The sequence below is a fragment of the Oncorhynchus mykiss genome, chromosome 8 (assembly GCF_013265735.2).
Source record: "Oncorhynchus mykiss isolate Arlee chromosome 8, USDA_OmykA_1.1, whole genome shotgun sequence".
In the NCBI taxonomy this organism is placed as follows: Eukaryota; Metazoa; Chordata; class Actinopteri; order Salmoniformes; family Salmonidae; genus Oncorhynchus; species Oncorhynchus mykiss.
Window position 1 is genome coordinate 9,474,829 of NC_048572.1, and position 21,803 is coordinate 9,496,631.

Sequence of the window (21,803 nt, forward strand, 5' to 3'; positions counted from 1 at the left end):
GTGGAGGTAAGTTACTTAGTAATATGTCAGTGGAGGTAAGTTGCTTAGTGATATGTCAGTGGAGGTAAGTTACTTAGTGATATGTCAGTGGAGGTAAGTTACTTAGTAATATGTCAGTGGAGGTAAGTTACTTAGTAATATGCCAGTGGAGGTAAGTTACTTAGTAATATGTCAGTGGAGGTAAGTTACTTAGTAATATGTCAGTGGAGGTAAGTTACTTAGTAATATGTCAGTGGAGGTAAGTTACTTAGTAATATGTCAGTGGAGGTAAGTTACTTAGTAATATGTCAGTGGAGGTAAGTTACTTAGTAATATGCCAGTGGAGGTAAGTTGCTTAGTGATATGTCAGTGGAGGTAAGTTACTTAGTAATATGTCAGTGGAGGTAAGTTACTTAGTGATATGTCAGTGGAGGTAAGTTACTTAGTGATATGTCAGTGGAGGTAAGTTACTTAGTAATATGTCAGTGGAGGTAAGTTACTTAGTAATATGTCAGTGGAGGTAAGTTACTTAGTAATATGTCAGTGGAGGTAAGTTACTTAGTGATATGTCAGTGGAGGTAAGTTGCTTAGTGATATGTCAGTGGAGGTAAGTTACTTAGTGATATGTCAGTGGAGGTAAGTTACTTAGTGATATGTCAGTGGAGGTAAGTTACTTAGTGATATGTCAGTGGAGGTAAGTTACTTAGTGATATGCCAGTGGAGGTAAGTTACTTAGTAATATGTCAGTGGAGGTAAGTTACTTAGTAATATGTCAGTGGAGGTAAGTTACTTAGTGATATGTCAGTGGAGGTAAGTTACTTAGTGATATGTCAGTGGAGGTAAGTTACTTAGTGATATGTCAGTGGAGGTAAGTTACTTAGTGATATGTCAGTGGAGGTAAGTTACTTAGTGATATGTCAGTGGAGGTAAGTTACTTAGTAATATGTCAGTGGAGGTAAGTTACTTAGTAATATGTCAGTGGAGGTAAGTTACTTAGTGATATGTCAGTGGAGGTAAGTTGCTTAGTGATATGTCAGTGGAGGTAAGTTACTTAGTGATATGTCAGTGGAGGTAAGTTACTTAGTGATATGTCAGTGGAGGTAAGTTACTTAGTGATATGTCAGTGGAGGTAAGTTACTTAGTGATATGCCAGTGGAGGTAAGTTACTTAGTAATATGTCAGTGGAGGTAAGTTACTTAGTAATATGTCAGTGGAGGTAAGTTACTTAGTGATATGTCAGTGGAGGTAAGTTACTTAGTGATATGTCAGTGGAGGTAAGTTACTTAGTAATATGTCAGTGGAGGTAAGTTGCTTAGTGATATGTCAGTGGAGGTAAGTTACTTAGTGATATGTCAGTGGAGGTAAGTTACTTAGTAATATGTCAGTGGAGGTAAGTTACTTAGTGATATGTCAGTGGAGGTAAGTTACTTAGTAATATGTCAGTGGAGGTAAGTTACTTAGTAATATGTCAGTGGAGGTAAGTTACTTAGTAATATGTCAGTGGAGGTAAGTTACTTAGTGATATGTCAGTGGAGGTAAGTTGCTTAGTGATATGTCAGTGGAGGTAAGTTACTTAGTGATATGTCAGTGGAGGTAAGTTACTTAGTGATATGTCAGTGGAGGTAAGTTACTTAGTGATATGTCAGTGGAGGTAAGTTACTTAGTGATATGCCAGTGGAGGTAAGTTACTTAGTAATATGTCAGTGGAGGTAAGTTACTTAGTAATATGTCAGTGGAGGTAAGTTACTTAGTGATATGTCAGTGGAGGTAAGTTACTTAGTGATATGTCAGTGGAGGTAAGTTACTTAGTGATATGTCAGTGGAGGTAAGTTACTTAGTGATATGTCAGTGGAGGTAAGTTACTTAGTGATATGTCAGTGGAGGTAAGTTACTTAGTGATATGTCAGTGGAGGTAAGTTACTTAGTAATATGTCAGTGGAGGTAAGTTACTTAGTAATATGTCAGTGGAGGTAAGTTACTTAGTGATATGTCAGTGGAGGTAAGTTGCTTAGTGATATGTCAGTGGAGGTAAGTTACTTAGTGATATGTCAGTGGAGGTAAGTTACTTAGTGATATGTCAGTGGAGGTAAGTTACTTAGTGATATGTCAGTGGAGGTAAGTTACTTAGTGATATGCCAGTGGAGGTAAGTTACTTAGTAATATGTCAGTGGAGGTAAGTTACTTAGTAATATGTCAGTGGAGGTAAGTTACTTAGTGATATGTCAGTGGAGGTAAGTTACTTAGTGATATGTCAGTGGAGGTAAGTTACTTAGTAATATGTCAGTGGAGGTAAGTTGCTTAGTGATATGTCAGTGGAGGTAAGTTACTTAGTGATATGTCAGTGGAGGTAAGTTACTTAGTAATATGTCAGTGGAGGTAAGTTACTTAGTAATATGCCAGTGGAGGTAAGTTACTTAGTAATATGTCAGTGGAGGTAAGTTACTTAGTAATATGTCAGTGGAGGTAAGTTACTTAGTAATATGTCAGTGGAGGTAAGTTACTTAGTAATATGTCAGTGGAGGTAAGTTACTTAGTAATATGTCAGTGGAGGTAAGTTACTTAGTAATATGCCAGTGGAGGTAAGTTGCTTAGTGATATGTCAGTGGAGGTAAGTTACTTAGTAATATGTCAGTGGAGGTAAGTTACTTAGTGATATGTCAGTGGAGGTAAGTTACTTAGTGATATGTCAGTGGAGGTAAGTTACTTAGTGATATGTCAGTGGAGGTAAGTTACTTAGTAATATGTCAGTGGAGGTAAGTTGCTTAGTGATATGCCAGTGGAGGTAAGTTACTTAGTGATATGTCAGTGGAGGTAAGTTACTTAGTGATATGTCAGTGGAGGTAAGTTACTTAGTAATATGTCAGTGGAGGTAAGTTACTTAGTGATATGTCAGTGGAGGTAAGTTACTTAGTGATATGTCAGTGGAGGTAAGTTACTTAGTAATATGTCAGTGGAGGTAAGTTGCTTAGTGATATGTCAGTGGAGGTAAGTTACTTAGTAATATGTCAGTGGAGGTAAGTTACTTAGTAATATGTCAGTGGAGGTAAGTTACTTAGTGATATGTCAGTGGAGGTAAGTTACTTAGTGATATGTCAGTGGAGGTAAGTTACTTAGTGATATGTCAGTGGAGGTAAGTTGCTTAGTGATATGTCAGTGGAGGTAAGTTACTTAGTGATATGTCAGTGGAGGTAAGTTACTTAGTGATATGTCAGTGGAGGTAAGTTACTTAGTAATATGCCAGTGGAGGTAAGTTACTTAGTAATATGTCAGTGGAGGTAAGTTACTTAGTAATATGTCAGTGGAGGTAAGTTACTTAGTAATATGTCAGTGGAGGTAAGTTACTTAGTAATATGTCAGTGGAGGTAAGTTACTTAGTAATATGTCAGTGGAGGTAAGTTACTTAGTAATATGCCAGTGGAGGTAAGTTGCTTAGTGATATGTCAGTGGAGGTAAGTTACTTAGTAATATGTCAGTGGAGGTAAGTTACTTAGTGATATGTCAGTGGAGGTAAGTTACTTAGTGATATGTCAGTGGAGGTAAGTTACTTAGTAATATGTAAGTGGAGTTAAGTTACTTAGTAATATGTCAGTGGAGGTAAGTTGCTTAGTGATATGTCAGTGGAGGTAAGTTACTTAGTGATATGTCAGTGGAGCTAAGTTACTTAGTGATATGTCAGTGGAGCTAAGTTACTTAGTGATATGTCAGTGGAGGTAAGTTACTTAGTGATCTGTCAGTGGAGGTAAGTTACGTGGAGTTAAGTTACTTAGTGATATGTCAGTGGAGGTAAGTTACTTAGTAATATGCCAGTGGAGGTAAGTTACGTGGAGTTAAGTTACTTAGTAATATGCCAGTGGAGGTAAGTTGCTTAGTGATATGTCAGTGGAGGTAAGTTACTTAGTAATATGTCAGTGGAGGTAAGTTACTTAGTGATATGTCAGTGGAGGTAAGTTACTTAGTGATATGTAAGTGGAGTTAAGTTACTTAGTGATATGTCAGTGGAGGTAAGTTACTTAGTAATATGTCAGTGGAGTTAAGTTACTTAGTAATATGTCAGTGGAGGTAAGTTGCTTAGTGATATGTCCTCCTCTTGAACCCTCCTCTTGAAGAGCTACAAGGTGCTATCCTGTGCTAACGCACCTGCTTCAGGCCTGTTTAGTAGAATCAGAGGTCAGGGCTGGAGAAAAAGACAGCATAACCAGTAGCTCTCCAGGAGGACGTTTGGTCTGCCTCCTGCTATTTATATAGTACTGTATAATAAGGCATAATGTTGCCTTACTTACCTAGGACAAATGAGGCTGCCTAACTAGCAATTTATGCTTTCAGACATATGACTTTACATTTAATTTGGAGGACTGAGAGAAAGTTGTGGCGTGTCTCCATTCAGTCAAAGTTTAACTTAAACTCTCTATGCCTCTCTCCTCCCTCTTTCTCTCTGTCCCTCTCCATCCCCCCTTTTTCTCTCTCTCTCTCTTTCTCCCTCTCTCCCCCCCTCTCTCTCTGTTTCTCTTTTTCTCTCCCCCTTTCTTTCTTTCTTTCTCTCTCTCTCTCTCTCTCTCCCTACCCACCTCTATCTCTCCTCCCTCTCGCCCCCCTTTCTCCTTCCAGGGGAGGTCTTTGACTACCTCGTAGCACATGGGAGGATGAAGGAGAAGGAGGCCAGGGCTAAATTTAGACAGGTACCGCAGTGGACTGGATTCAGCCCTACACACGCACACACACACTAAGACACACCATGTTCAAAGACACCCTGGCTGGGTGTCACAGACACACACACACACACACAGACTTTCAAGCCAGCCGACTTGGCAGGACTGAGCCCTGCGAGGAACAACCAATTCGCTTGGCCAACACTACCCTAAGACCTATATAGCCTACATAAGTTTTGCCAATGGACGAGAGCTGCATTATCAGCAACAGAGAAGGCAGCAAACGTAGAGCTCATTGGTCAGTGTTTCCAACTAACACTGTCAAACGTAGAGCTCATTGGTCAGTGTTTCCAACTAACACTGTCAAACGTAGAGCTCATTGGTCAGTGTTTCTAACTAACACTGTCAAACGTAGAGCTCATTGGTCAGTGTTTCCAACTAACCCTGTCAAACGTAGAGCTCATTGGTCAGTGTTTCTAACTAACACTGTCAAACGTAGAGCTCATTGGTCAGTGTTTCTTACTAATATTGTCAAACGTAGAGCTCATTGGTCAGTGTTTCCAACTAACCCTGTCAAACGTAGAGCTCATTGGTCAGTGTTTCTTACTAATATTGTCAAACGTAGAGCTCATTGGTCAGTGTTTCTTACTAATATTGTCAAACGTAGAGCTCATTGGTCAGTGTTTCTTACTAATATTGTCAAACGTAAAGCTCATTGGTCAGTGTTTCTTACTAATATTGTCAAACGTAGAGCTCATTGGTCAGTGTTTCTTACTAACACTGTCAAACGTAGAGCTCATTGGTCAGTGTTTCCAACTAACACTGTCAAACGTAGAGCTCACTGGTCAGTGTTTCCAACTAACACTGTCAAACGTAGAGCTCATTGGTCAGTGTTTCTTACTAATATTGTCAAACGTAGAGCTCATTGGTCAGTGTTTCTTACTAATATTGTCAAACGTAGAGCTCATTGGTCAGTGTTTCTTACTAATATTGTCAAACGTAGAGCTCATTGGTCAGTGTTTCTTACTAATATTGTCAAACGTAGAGCTCATTGGTCAGTGTTTCTTACTAATATTGTCAAACGTAGAGCTCATTGGTCAGTGTTTCTTACTAATATTGTCAAACGTAGAGCTCATTGGTCAGTGTTTCTTACTAATATTGTCAAACGTAGAGCTCATTGGTCAGTGTTTCTTACTAATATTGTCAAACGTAGAGCTCATTGGTCAGTGTTTCTTACTAATATTGTCAAACGTAGAGCTCATTGGTCAGTGTTTCTTACTAATATTGTCAAACGTAGAGCTCATTGGTCAGTGTTTCCAACTAACTATGATACTTGATAGAGGATATTTGCAAAAGGAAAGGGGAGGTTATAACTTCACATTGACCAGTAGGCCTTTTATTAATGGAGAACGAGGCAAAAATGACTGTCACCAAAACAAAGAATTAGGAGACTGCAAAAATATATTACCCCATTAGGAGACTGCAAAAATGTATTACCCCATTAGGAGACTGCAGAAATGTATTACCCCATTAGGAGACTGCAAAAATATATTACCCCATTAGGAGACTGCAAGAATATATTACCCCATTAGGAGACTGCAAAAATGTACTACCCCATTAGGAGACTGCAAGAATATATTACCCCATTAGGAGACTGCAAGAATATATTACCCCATTAGGAGACTGCAAGAATATATTACCCCATTAGATAGCTACTTTATAACTACAAAAATAACAATCAATGTATGTTATTGACTGTAATCAGTGAATAGCTAATTCTGTTCCTATCAGTCCCTGCTTACCTAGATGGGAACTCCACCAGATCTGGCACGCACACACACACACACACACACACACACACACACACACACACACACACACACACACACACACTGTTCTAGCCCCAAGCACGTCCCTGTTGTCCAATCAATGGAGTTCTGAGAGGTGTTGGTGCTGCGGTTGGATGTTGTTAATTGCCCACACACACAGAGACACACACACACTTTCTGAACCCCAAGCTCCTCTGCCATGTGTCAAACTCTGATATGTCAAGGACTGCCCTGTCTAGTTGTCCCTTGAAGAAGACCTTCTAAAATGTCATCGTACAACTGTCTAATAATATGTTCTAACTTGTAATTGTATGGTTTTGGTCCATTCCTTTCCAGATTGTGTCAGCTGTACAGTACTGCCATCAGAAACACATCGTACACAGAGACCTGAAGGTAATGAAGGCTTTATTACACACACACACACACACACACACACACACACACACACACACACACACACACACACACACACACACACACACACACACACACACACACACACACACACATACAGATGTAGGATCTTAATTGGAGCCAGTTTGCTACAGCAGGACACTGATCCAGCAGCAACAGGACATTTGAGTTATTATGTGGATTATAAGTAACATACATGTTTTGTAAGGAATGATAACATTTTCTTAAGGGAAAATCAAGAAATGACAAACTTCAGAAGACTTCTTCACACTAGAACCACTAAATCAGTCGTCATTTGGACGGCTCATTAATTACATTTTGAAAGTCATGCCCCTCTCACTTTTCCTAAATAAGTCTGTTTAACACACTGTTGTTGTTGTTACAATCATAATATAACATACAGACCTGGTGTCGTAGCGCGTTTTAGCAGGGCGTGTCTTTTTTTAAAATGGCTTTCCAGGGGGAAAATTACATGCCCTTTACATGCCCTTTATAAAATAGGGTTGCCCTTCCTTCTCCTCACAGTTGAAGGTGCGATTCCCAGTTTAGAATCACCCCGAAAACTGCCTCGAAACTGAACCTAAAACTGTAACTGAAACTAATGTCACAGATACAACAATGGATGAAATAAATGAATAAAGTATATTGGGGGAGAAAAGGGATCATGGATCTTTTGTAATCTCCAAATGGTAAGTACCCTATATCAGTCCACCGAATCCAAGCAGTCTCATCAGTCTACTTTGGCCTACTTGGAGAACACAGTGAGAGCGTACGTCATGTACAATGGTATTAAAACCCAGACGAACGGGAGGAACATTCTGCGTTTAGCGCTGCGACAAGATCTGAATGAAACCACTCAGATTGCGGAGGAAGAAATGGATCATGTTTATTATTCTTCTGATTCCCGAGCTCTCAACCTGAACCGGAATCTACACCTAAAAAGCCATAACCGGTGTGCACTGAGCAGGTAGGGACGACAACATTTGGGAAGAACAAGCTTGTGAACAATGCTACACCGATTATCAGCACAAAATGTCATCACTGAGACAGCAGGCCCCACATCTCAAAGAGAAAACAACATGAGCAACGCTCTCACCAGCTTTCATTGTTTATGTGACATGGACATGCTCCAACTGATGCCACTGTGTTAAGATGCACACCATGTAAGCACGAGCTGACAGTCCATTTATTATCTTTGAATGCTGTCATATCGGCATTTAATATCCATTATTAATGCATTATTGCTTTTGTGCTGATTTTCACTATTTATGTTTAGTCTACTGATGTTTTCATTAACTGACCATGTGTCTGGCTGACCGTGCAACTTTTTCTCCCCAATTTCCTGGTATCCAATTGGTAGTTAGTCTTGTCTCATCGCTGCAACTCCTGTACAGACTCAGGAGAGGCGAAGGTCGAGAGCCGTGCGTCCTCCGAAACACGACCCAACCAAGCCACACTGCCTCTTGACACAATGCCCACTTAACCCAGAAGCCAACCACACCAATGTGTCGGAGGAAACACCGTACACCTGGCGACCGTGTCAGCGTGCATGCGCCCGGCCCGCCACAGGAGTTGCTAGAGTGCGATGGGACAAGGACATCCCTGCCGGTCAAACCCTCCCCTAAACCTGACGACGCTGGGCCAATTGTGCGCCGCACATGGGTCTCCTGGTCGGGCCGGCTGCGACAGAGCCTGGATTCGAACCAGGATCTCTAGTGGCACAGCTAGCACTGTGCCTTAGACCACTGCACCACTCGGGAGGCCTCCTGACTGTGCGTCTGGCTGACTGTGCGTCTAGCTGACTGACTGACTGTGCGTTTGGCTCACTGACTGTGCGTCTGGCTGACTGACTGTGCGTCTGGCTGACTGACTGTGCGTCTAGCTGACTGACTGTGCGTCTGGCTGACTGACTGACTGCGTTTGGCTGACTGTTTTATTTCGTCATTGTAAACAGAAGCTGTTTGAAGTCGGAAGTTTACATACACTTAGGTTGTAGTCAATAAAACTTGTTTTTCAAAAACTCCACAAATTTCTTGTTAACAAACTATAGTTTTGGCAAGTTGGTTAGGACATCTACTTTGTGCATGACACAAGTCATTTTTCCTACAATTGTTTACAGAAAGATTATTTCACTTATGATTCACTGTATCACGATTCCAGTGGGTCAGAAGTTTACATACACTAAGTTGACTGTGCCTTTAAACAGCTTGGAAAAGTCCCAAAAATGATGTCATGGCTTTAGAAGCTTCTGATAGGCTAATTGACATCATTTGAGTCAATTGAAGGTGTACCGGTGAATGTATTTCAAGGCCTACCTTCAAACTCAGTACTTCTTTGCTTGACATCATGGGAAAATCAAAATAAATAAATTGTAGACCACAAATTTGATTCATCCTTGGGAGCAATTTCCAAACTCCTGAAGGTACCACGTTCATCTGTACAAACAATAGTCCGCAAGTATAAACACCATGGGACCACGCATCCATCATACCGCTCAGGAAGGAGATGCGGTCTGTCTCCTAGAGATTAACTTACTTTGTTGCGAAAAGTGCAAATCAATCCCAGAACAACAGCAAAGGACCTTGTGAAGATATTGGAGGAAACAGGTACAAAAGTATCTATATTCACAGTAAAACGAGTCCTATATCGACATAACCTGAAAGGCCGCTCAGCAAGGAAGAAGCCACTGCTCCAAAACCGCCATAAAAAAGACAGACTACGGTTTGCAACAGCACATGTGGACATAGATCGTAAATTCTGGAGAAATGTCCTCTGGTCTGATGAAACAAAAATAGAACTGTTTGGCCATAATGACCATTGTTATGTTTGGAGGAAAAAGGGGGAGGCTTGCAAGCCGAAGAACACCATCCCAACCGTGAAGCACGGGGGTGGCAGCATCATGTTGTGGGGGTGCTTTGCTGCAGGAGGGACTGGTGCACTTCACAAAATAGATGGTATCATGAGTCAGGAAGGTAAAGCTTGGTCGCAAATGTGTCTTCCAAATGAACAGTAACCCCAAGCATACTACCAAAGTTGTGGCAAAATGGCTTAAAGACAACAAAGTCAAGGTATTGGAGTGGCCATCACAAAGCCCTGACCTCAGTCCTATAGAAAATGTGTGAGCAGAACTGAAAAAGCATGTGCGAGCAAGGAGGCCTACAAACCTGACTCAGTTACACCAGCTCTGTCAGGAGGAATGGGCTTGTGGAAGGCTACCCAAAACATTTGACCCAAGTTAAATAATTCTAGGGCAATGCTATTAAATACTAATTGAGTGGATGTAAACTTCTGACCCACTGGGAATGTGATGAAAGAAATAGAAGCTGAAATAAATCACTCTCTCTACTATTATTCTGACATTTCACATTCTTAAAATAAGTGCTGATCCTAACTTTTACTAGGCTTAAATGTTAGGAACTGTGATAAACTAAGTTTAAATGTATTTGGCTAAGGTGTATGTAAACTTCAGACTTCAACTGTTTATATATATATATATATATATTTTTTTTAAAGTAGATTATTACTTTTTCAGTCAGAATGAGGAGGGGACCTGCGAGGCCCAGCGGTTCCAGTGTCAAATACATTGCAAGTTTTACATATCCTGGAAAGTTGTCTTGCAACAGGGTGATCAAATTAAGATCCTACACCTACACACGCACACGTACCCTGGCACACACACACGAACCATGACACACACACGCACTCTCTTCCACAGCCCTGGGAGAAACACTGTTCATAATCACCTCCTACTCCTCTAGCAGGGGTCTCATGGGATGTTGTGTTACCATCCCCCAGAGATGTGTGCTTTGTGACACAGTGTAGTAGTCTACAGGGCATTACATGCTCTGTTTCCACCATGAGACATTATGCACAAGAGTGAGAGAGGGGGTGAGTAATAGGGAAGGAGAGAAAGTGGGAGGGAGGAACAGAAAGATATGGATAGAGAAGCAGGGAGATGGAGAGAGTGATGGAAATAGGAAGGAAGAAAGAAAGATGTCTGATGCTACGTGTGGGGCACGGAGTTGGCATCTTGCTCTCATTCTCATCCTCTGCACCTCATTCGCTTCTTTGTCTTCCCCATCTCTCTCCTCTCTTCATATCTCTCTCTTTCCCCTGATAGCTCTATTCATTCTAGTTCTATCTGCAGTATTCAAGACTGTAAAATTATTTAATAAGGGAGTCTGACAACGTTACTGCCGGTGTAAATGTCCAATGTTTACTTCTCCATTAGCAATCTCATACATAGTACATCCTGTGTCACAATGAATGATGTCCCCACACACACCCCACTTATAGTTCACTAGTTCCAGTGTAACATCCAGCCATCTACATCCCCGTTCTTTAATTTGAAAAGGACAACAATGTTTCACGTCACTGAATACATTCCACACACAAACACACCCACTTCCACCCCTACTCACCCCCCCAACCCCCCCCCCCCCCCCCCCCCCCCCAACCAGGCTGAGAACTTACTCCTGGACGCCGACATGAACATCAAGATTGCCGACTTTGGCTTCAGTAATGAGTTTGTCATGGGAAGTAAGCTGGACACGTTCTGCGGCTCTCCTCCCTACGCCGCCCCAGAGCTGTTCCAGGGGAAGAAGTACGACGGGCCCGAGGTGGACGTCTGGAGCCTGGGGGTCATCCTGTACACGCTGGTGTCAGGGTCGCTGCCCTTCGACGGTCAGAACCTCAAGGTGTGTGTGTATATGTGTGAGTGTATTAACTTTTAACCCTGACCTCCACTCTATGTCCCAATTCTTTCTACCCTTCTGTCATAAATGTGCAATTGCTTTAAAAGGAAAGCATTGTTGTAAGAATGGGGATAACTCCATCTAGCCGCTGCTTACCATGCTTACTGCATGGGGAAGAGGGCATGCTTACTGCACAGGGAAGAGGGCATGCTTACTGCATGGGGAAGAGGGCATGCTTACCATACTTGCTGCATATGGAAGTGGGCATGCTTACTGCATAAGGAAGAGGGCATGCATACCATTCTTACTGCATGGGGAAGAGGGCATGCTTACCATACTTGCTGCATATGGAAGTGGGCATGCTTACTGCATAAGGAAGAGGGCATGCTTACTGCATAGGGAAGAGGGCATGCTTACCATTATTACTGCATGGGGAAGAGGGCATGCTTACTGCATAAGGAAGAGGGCATGCTTACCATTCTTACTGGGTAGGGAAGTGGGCATGCTTACCATTCTTACTGCATGGGGAATAGGGCATGCTTACTGCATGGGGAATAGGGCATGCTTACTGCATGGGGAAGAGGGCATGCTTACTGCATAGGGAAGAGGGCATGCTTACTGCATAGGGAAGAGGGCATGCTTACTGCATGGGGAAGAGGGCATGCTTACCATGCTTACTGCACAGGGAAGAGGGCATGCTTACTGCATGGGGAAGAGGGCACGCTTACTGCATGGGGAAGAGGGCATGCTTACTGCATGGGGAAGAGGGCATGCTTACTGCATAGGGAAGAGGGCATGCTTACTGCATGGGGAAGAGGGCATGCTTACTGCATGGGGAAGAGGGCATGCTTACTGCATGGGGAAGAGGGCATGCTTACTGCATGGGGAAGAGGGCATGCTTACCATGCTTACTGCATGGGGAAGAGGGCATGCTTACTGCATGGGGAAGAGGGCATGCTTACTGCATGGGGAAGAGGGCATGCTTACTGCATAGGGAAGAGGGCATGCTTACCATTATTACTGCATGGGGAAGAGGGCATGCATACCATTCTTACTGCATAAGGAAGAGGGCATGCTTACCATACTTGCTGCATATGGAAGTGGGCATGCTTACTGCATAAGGAAGAGGGCATGCTTACTGCATAGGGAAGAGGGCATGCATACCATTCTTACTGCATAAGGAAGAGGGCATGCTTACTGCATAAGGAAGAGGGCATGCATACCATTCTTACTGCATGGGGAAGAGGGCATGCTTACCATACTCTCTGCATATGGAAGTGGGCATGCTTACTGCATAAGGAAGAGGGCATGCTTACTGCATAGGGAAGAGGGCATGCTTACCATTATTACTGCATGGGGAAGAGGGCATGCTTACTGCATAAGGAAGAGGGCATGCTTACCATTCTTACTGGGTAGGGAAGTGGGCATGCTTACCATTCTTACTGCATAAGGAAGAGGGCATGCTTACTGCATGGGGAAGAGGGCATGCTTACTGCATGGGGAAGAGGGCAGGCTTACTGCATAGGGAAGAGGGCATGCTTACTGCATAGGGAAGATGGCATGCTTACTGCATAGGGAAGAGGGCATGCTTACTGCATGGGGAAGAGGGCATGCTTACTGCATGGGGAAGAGGGCAGGCTTACTGCATGGGGAAGAGGGCATGCTTACTGCATAGGGAAGATGGCATGCTTACTGCATGGGGAAGAGGGCATGCTTACTGCATGGGGAAGAGGGCAGGCTTACTGCATGGGGAAGAGGGCATGCTTACTGCATAAGGAAGAGGGCATGCTTACTGCATAAGGAAGAGGGCATGCTTACTGCATGGGGAAGAGGGCATGCTTACTGCATAGGGAAGATGGCATGCTTACTGCATGGGGAAGAGGGCATGCTTACTGCATGGGGAAGAGGGCATGCTTACTGCATGGGGAAGAGGGCAGGCTTACTGCATGGGGAAGAGGGCATGCTTACTGCATGGGGAAGAGGGCATGCTTACTGCATGGGGAAGAGGGCATGCTTACTGCATAGGGAAGAGGGCATGCTTACCATGCTTACTGCATAAGGAAGAGGGCATGCTTACTGCATAGGGAAGAGGGCATGCTTACTGCATAGGGAAGAGGGCATGCTTACTGCATGGGGAAGAGGGCACGCTTACTATGCTTGCTGCGTAGGGAAGAGGGCATGCTTACCATGCTTACTGCATGGGGAAGAGGGCATGCTTACTGCATAGGGAAGATGGCATGCTTACTATGCTTGCTGCGTAGGGAAGAGGGCATGCATACCATGCTTACTGCATGGGGAAGAGGGCATGCTTACCATGCTTACTGCACAGGGAAGAGGGCATGCTTACTGCATAGGGAAGAGGGCATGCTTACCATGCTTACTGCATGGGGAAGAGGGCATGCTTACTGCATGGGGAAGAGGGCATGCTTACTGCATGGGGAAGAGGGCAGGCTTATCATGCTTACTGCATAAGGAAGAGGGCATGCTTACTGCATGGGGAAGAGGGCATGCTTACTGCATGGGGAAGAGGGCATGCTTACTGCATGGGGAAGAGGGCATGCTTACTGCATGGTGAAGAGGGCATGCTTACTGCATAAGGAAGAGGGCATGCTTACTGCATGGGGAAGAGGGCATGCTTACTGCAGCACTCCCCTACTGTATATTGCAGGGCTCCCCTACTGTATATTGCAGGGCTCCCCTACTGTATATTGCAGGGCTCCCCTACTGTATATTGCAGGGCTCCCCTACTGTATATTGCAGGGCTCCCCTACTGTATATTGCAGGGCTCCTCAACTGTATATTGCACGGCTCCCAACTTGCTGCGTTGTTGGACATGAGACTGCAAAAACACCAGCAAATCAGCTCCAAGTGATTTTAATTTAAGAAATGTGTTCCCAAGCATGATAGAGAAGCGCGTGATTGTGTAGAAATATAAGCAAGGTTTGAAACTATTATTTTTTAGTCAAACATGATATCTGTTTGGGCTCCTTGCGTTCAATTTGCAGTCGACAAATGATTTGTAATGATGTTCCGGCTCCCCAACCACCCGCTCAAGAAAATTGTCCCGCTGCTGAATCTTAGTTGATGATCCCTGGGATATTGGATGACTGTCATTCATATTCCATTAACCCAGTTCAACGTAACTTCAGTAGGTTTAGGTTACTGTAATTCATATTCCATTAACCCAGTTCAATGTAACATCGATAGGTTTAGGTTACTGTCATTCATATGTTTTTTACTATATGATACTCTAATGTTCCCTGTACCCATCATGAGGTTGCTACAACATAGCCTATGAATGAAACAACGTAGGTGCACACAGGTCAAGAGAGACAAATTGTAGTAATCAAGGCGACCGACAGTGACACATTCAATACCTCATTGCACACTCTTTCCTGCATCTGAGGGCGTGAGAGTGTGTTTTGGGGTAGCTGATTAATTGGGGGGATACCTTATCCCCTTCTGCATGTCCACCAACTGACCCGACCTTTAACCTCTCCTCTCTGTCTCCCCCTATAGGAGCTGAGAGAGCGTGTTTTAAGGGGTAAATACCGTATCCCTTTCTACATGTCCACCGACTGTGAAAACCTCCTCAAGCGTTTCCTGGTGCTCAACCCAGCCAAGCGCGGTACACTTGAGGTGAGGGAGGAAGGCCAAAATGTAAATATGTCTTTACGCTTATTACTTTTTATTTTTTACTACTCGCTACTTTACATCCACCTCTCTCACACAGACTCCTTCCTGCTTTACATCCACCCCTCTCACACAGACTCCTTCCTGCTTTACATCCACCCCTCTCACACAGACTCCTTCCTGCTTTACGTCCACCCCTCTCACACAGACTCCTTCCTGCTTTACGTCCACCCCTCTCACACAGACTCCTTCCTCCTTTACGTCCACCCCTCTCACACAGATTCCTTCCTCTTTTACGTCCACCCCTCTCACACAGACTCCTTCCTCCTTTACGTCCACCCCTCTCACACAGATTCCTTCCTCTTTTACGTCCACCCCTCTCACACAGACTCCTTCCTGCTTTACGTCCACCCCTCTCACACAGACTCCTTCCTGCTTTACGTCCACCCCTCTCACACAGACTCCTTCCTGCTTTACGTCCACCCCTCTCACACAGACTCCTTCCTCCTTTACATCCACCCCTCTCACACAGACTCCTTCCTGCTTTACGTCCACCCCTCTCACACAGACTCCTTCCTCCTTTACGTCCACCCCTCTCACACAGACTCCTTCCTGCTTTACATCCACCCCTCTCACACAGACTCCTTCCTGCTTTACATCCACCCCTCTCACACAGACTCCTTCCTGCTTTACATCCACCCCTCTCACACAGACTCCTTCCTGCTTTACATCCACCCCTCTCACACAGACTCCTTCCTGCTTTACATCCACCCCTCTCACACAGACTCCTTCCTGCTTTACGTCCACCCCTCTCACACAGACTCCTTCCTCCTTTACGTCCACCCCTCTCACACAGACTCCTTCCTGCTTTACATCCACCCCTCTCACACAGACTCCTTCCTGCTTTACGTCCACCCCTCTCACACAGACTCCTTCCTGCTTTACGTCCACCCCTCTCACACAGACTCCTTCCTGCTTTACGTCCACCCCTCTCACACAGACTCCTTCCTGCTTTACGTCCACCCCTCTCACACAGACTCCTTCCTCCTTTACGTCCACCCCTCTCACACAGACTCCTTCCTCCTTTACGTCCACCCCTCTCACACAGACTCCTTCCTCCTTTACGTCCACCCCTCTCACACAGACTCCTTCCTGCTTTACATCCACCTCTCTCACACAGACTCCTTCCTCCTTTACGTCCACCCCTCTCACACAGACTCCTTCCTGCTTTACATCCACCTCTCTCACACAGACTCCTTCCTGCTTTACGTCCACCCCTCTCACACAGACTCCTTCCTGCTTTACGTCCACCCCTCTCACACAGACTCCTTCCTGCTTTACGTCCACCCCTCTCACACAGACTCCTTCCTGCTTTACGTCCACCCCTCTCACACAGACTCCTTCCTCCTTTACGTCCACCCCTCTCACACAGACTCCTTCCTCCTTTACGTCCACCCCTCTCACACAGACTCCTTCCTCCTTTACGTCCACCCCTCTCACACAGACTCCTTCCTCCTTTACGTCCACCCCTCTCACACAGACTCCTTCCTGCTTTACGTCCACCCCTCTCACACAGACTCCTTCCTGCTTTACGTCCACCCCTCTCACACAGACTCCTTCCTCCTTTACGTCCACCTCTCTCACACAGACTCCTTCCTCCTTTACGTCCACCCCTCTCACACAGACTCCTTCCTCCTTTACGTCCACCCCTCTCACACAGACTCCTTCCTGCTTTACGTCCACCCCTCTCACACAGACTCCTTCCTCCTTTACGTCCACCCCTCTCACACAGACTCCTTCCTGCTTTACGTCACTCCTGCCTGGATTCTACCTGTGTGGAGATGCATGGCATGCAGGGTTTGAAAACCGCACCTGAATGTGGTCACACACATGCACATGCAAACATGCACACACTAATGCGTGCGCGCGCACACACACACCTCTTCCAACGGCTAAAGTAGATTTCCATCTGCTAGATGCACATGCACTTATTCACGCGCACACATACACACACACACGCACATACACACAGAACCCCCCCCCCACACACACAGGCACATACAGTGCCTTGCGAAAGTATTCGGCCCCCTTGAACTTTGCGACCTTTTGCCACATTTCAGGCTTCAAACATAAAGATATAAAACTGTATTTTTGTGAAGAATCAACAACAAGTGGGACACAATCATGAAGTGGAACGACATTTATTGGATATTTCAAACATACCCAAGAAGACTCTGGGCTGTAATCGCTGCTAAAGGTGCTTCAACAAAGTCTTGAGTAAAGTGTCTGAATACTTATGTAAATGTGAGATTTCAGTTTATTTTTTATTTTTAATACATTTGAAAAATGTTCTAAAAACCTGTTTTTGTTTCATCATTATGGGGTATTATGATGTCATTATGGGGTATTGTGTGTAGATTGATGAGGAAAAAAAGATTTAATCCATTAACGTAACAAAATGTAGAAAAAGTCAAGGGGTCTTAATACTGTATAGCCTAGGTTGACATATATTATATTAATATATAGCCTACGTTGACATATATAATATAAATATATAGCCTAGATTGACATATAATATTATATAAATATATAGCCTAGATTGACATATAATATTATATATATATATATATATATATATATATATATATATATATATATATATATATATATATATATAGCATATATATATATATATATATATATATATATATATAGCATATATATATATATATAGCATATATATAGCATATTGCTTATATGGTTCCTATCCAATCCATTAAAACTATACAGATCTAAGTTCATAGGCGCAGGGACAAGAGGTTAATGTGTCGTTTTTGTGTCCCTGTTATCAAATTGGGCCTGTAGAGTGGAAATGATAACGTGTGTTTGTCCTTCTCCCTCCTAGCAAATCATGAAGGACCGGTGGATAAACGCCGGCTGTGAAGAGGATGAGATGAAGCCCTTCGTGGAACCAGAAACGGACATCACGGACCAGAAGAGAATAGGTACACTGACTCGAGCACTCCTCTGTGTACCAGCCACTCCCATTTCTCTCCCTTGGATAGGTGTAAATAAACAGTGTGGTGGTGGAGCTTCCACCTTATAGGTTTGCAGACATCAACAGGAAGGGTTAGGGAGCGAATCAGGAACCATCTTTACATGTGTACAGTGTACCCATACTTATGAATATAGATAATGACTTTATGAATATATAAATGACTTTATTGACTATTAAAACCAGGAATGGGCAGCCTCCTGATGGAGAGTTGCTGAGTATACAGGCTTTTGTACCAGCCCTGCTCTAAACACAAAATGATTATACTAACCAAGGTCCTGAGGAGACGCCGATTAGTAGAATGCGGTGTGTTAAAGGTGGGCTGGAGCAAAAGCCTGCACGTCCGCTAGCTCTTCAGGAGGAAGGTTGGTTAATGCTGAAATAATAATAATAATAATAATAAAAAAACTGAAATTCAGAACTGAGACATACTAGATGGAATAGGACTATCTAGTTACACTTTGACCCCTGTAGGTACATGAATCAAATCAAATGTTATTGGTCACATATACACATAGTTAGAGGATGTTATTGGTCACATATACACATAGTTAGAGGATGTTATTGGTCACATATACACATAGTTAGAGGATGTTATTGGTCACATATACACATAGTTAGAGGATGTTATTGCGAGTGTAGTGAAGTGCTTGTAAATGAAGATTTAAGTCACTTAGAACTCATGTGGTTCTATAGGTAGTATTCTCAATGCGTAACTATCAGATGACGAACTGTATCAGCTGTATCAGCTGCTAGGAACTCTTATTTGTTGGTTGGTTGCAGGAGGGAGTGGATAGGTTGGCACATGTATTAGGGGGAGCCTGCCTGTGTTGCGGGCTGCCTGGCATGCTGTGCCCAACGTGAGCGTGGCGGACCTGGATTGTTTTCAGACACCCACAGCCTAGCACTCCACTCAGACATGCACACAGTCATTAAAAAGCACACTTGACCACGCATTAACACAACCACACTCTGTAACACACAGTCATTAAAATGTATGTGTGCATGCACACACACACACACATACATGCACACAGATCCAGGAGTCGATACAGTCTGGCAGGCCTTGTTCTTTCCACTCGCACCCCGCTCTCCCTCACCCCATACATGTTGATGCCAGCATTGATCTGTTCCTACCATGCCCTCTGTCTGTTGATGCCAGCATTGATCTGCTCCTACCATGCCCTCACTCAGCACTGATGATAGAGAGAATGAGTTGTTGTTTCACCAGCCATCAGTGCTCTCTCTCTGTCTCTCTCTCTCTCTCTCTCTCTCTGATGTATGCAGTATGTTGTTGCTGTACATCCAATTTCCCCTTGTGGTATTAATACGGTTAATTAAATGAAATTCAAACACATTGCCCTCGCGGCTTAGTATTTTGGTTCCAAATAGGAAATGGGGATATATGTTCACACGGTCTCAGCCAATGGCGTTTTTAAAAAAATGATTGGTTAGAAACCACAAGGGAGAGACAGGAAAGTTGACAGAGGGTTTGTGTCAAAAGGGTATGGGCTGGATTTGAAGGCAGCATCCCTAACCGCTAGACAACCCCAGGCTGCAGCCTATCGGGTGTCTAATGCTAACAGCTGTCCTATCCCGCTCCTGTTCTCCTGCAGACATCATGGTGGGGATGGGCTACACTCGGGAGGAGGTGACTGAGTCTCTAACCAGGATGAAGTACGATGAGATCACCGCCACCTACCTGCTACTGGGAAGGAAGTCCACAGAGGTAAGGGGAGACCTAGCCATGTCTGAAAGTGCTGGCTCTAGCATGTATTAGTTCTTGGTCTTGGTTTCTGTCTGACATTTTTGGCAAGTGCAATTAAATGCAAAATACTGTACCTGAAGTGATTGTCTGCTTGGGTGATGCCGTCACTTTTTTGCGCTTTCAAAATGTCTCTCTTTCTTTTAAGATCTACTTTTTTAAATTAAAATAAATATATATATATATATTATTAACCCATCCTCTTCTGAGGACACAAATATATGTATCTGTTTTTACAGCTTTTTTTCTACATATACATACATTTTACATATCACACTTTACATCACAACAATAATACATTACCGAACATGAGCTCTTAATCCCGCCCCTCAACCACCCTCAGCCCATCCCACCTATCACCATAGACCTCAGCTCTTTAATCGCACCCCTCAACCACCCTCAGCCCATCCCACCTATCACCATAGACCTCAGCTCTTTAATCCCACCCCTCAACCACCCTCAGCCCATCCCACCTATCACCATAGACCTCAGCTCTTTAATCCCACCCCTCAACCACCCTCAGCCCATCCCACCTATCACCATAGACCTCAGCTCTTTAATCCCACCCCTCAACCACCCTCAGCCCATCCCACCTATCACCATAGACCTCAGCTCTTTAATCCCACCCCTCAACCACCCTCAGCCCATCCTACCTATCACCATAGACCTCAGCTCTTTAATCCCACCCCTCAACCACCCTCACCTTCTAATCGTATATTATCCACAGATTGTGAGCTAAAGATGAACATTTTTCCTACGAGTATTATTATATTATATTATAGATTGATTGACTATGGCTTTCCAAATGTCCAAACACTGCTATTTGTAAGGAGACAACGGACATCCTTGTTTTTCTCCTCTTAACAGTTCAATACTTTTTGAGTAGTAACCATTATTTACTATTCTACACCTGGGGTTGCTGTACATAACTTTAACCCATTGTATAAGAGATTCACCGACATTAAAGTAGTCCAGGCATTTGTGTATAAATTCTAGTCGTACTTTATCAAACGCCTTTTCAAAATCTGCTATGAAGACCAGGACAGGTGTCTTTTATGTTTCATTGTCACATATTATCTCAAATATATTGTCCATGTAAAAAATCTGTCTGATCAGGATGAACAATATCTGGTAAAACCTTTTTATTCTACAGTGCCTTGCGAAAGTATTCGGCCCCCTTGAACTTTGCGACCTTTTGCCACATTTCAGGCTTCAAACATAAAGATATAAAACTGTATTTTTTTTGTGAAGAATCAACAACAAGTGGGACACAATCATGAAGTGGAACGACATTTATTGGATATTTTTAACAAATCAAAAACTGAAAAATTGGGCGTGCAAAATTATTCAGCCCCCTTAAGTTCATACTTTGTAGCGCCACCTTTTGCTGCGATTACAGCTGTAAGTCGCTTGGGGTATGTCTCTATCAGTTTTGCACATCGAGAGACTGACATTTTTTCCCATTCCTCCTTGCAAAACAGCTCGAGCTCAGTGAGGTTGGATGGAGAGCATTTGTGAACAGCAGTTTTCAGTTCTTTCCACAGATTCTCGATTGGATTCAGGTCTGAACTTTGACTTGGCCATTCTAACACCTGGATATGTTTATTTATGAACCATTCCATTGTAGATTTTGCTTTATGTTTTGGATCATTGTCTTGTTGGAAGACAAATCTCCGTCCCAGTCTCAGGTCTTTTGCAGACTCCATCAGGTTTTCTTCCAGAATGGTCCTGTATTTGGCTCCATCCATCTTCCCATCAATTTGAACCATCTTCCCTGTCCCTGCTGAA

At 43.7% G+C, this 21,803-nt stretch overlaps 1 protein-coding gene across 13 annotated transcripts in view; it reads left to right on the top strand.

The window, feature by feature from the left end:
- Positions 1-21,803, top strand: part of LOC110529179 (MAP/microtubule affinity-regulating kinase 3) — a 111,672-nt gene that overhangs the window by 63,457 nt on the left and 26,412 nt on the right. For 7 of the 13 annotated variants that reach the window (XM_036984702.1, XM_036984697.1, XM_036984700.1 and 4 more), the window contains exons 6-11: positions 4,585-4,655; positions 6,791-6,847; positions 11,329-11,565; positions 15,082-15,222; positions 18,101-18,200; positions 19,867-19,979. In XM_036984702.1, the coding sequence (XP_036840597.1) occupies positions 4,585-4,655; positions 6,791-6,847; positions 11,329-11,565; positions 15,082-15,222; positions 18,101-18,200; positions 19,867-19,979 (719 nt within the window). The remainder of the gene's footprint in view (positions 1-4,584; positions 4,656-6,790; positions 6,848-11,328; positions 11,566-15,081; positions 15,223-18,100; positions 18,201-19,866; positions 19,980-21,803) is intronic. The other 6 variants (XM_036984698.1, XM_036984710.1, XM_036984705.1 and 3 more) reach the window with 1 other exon arrangement.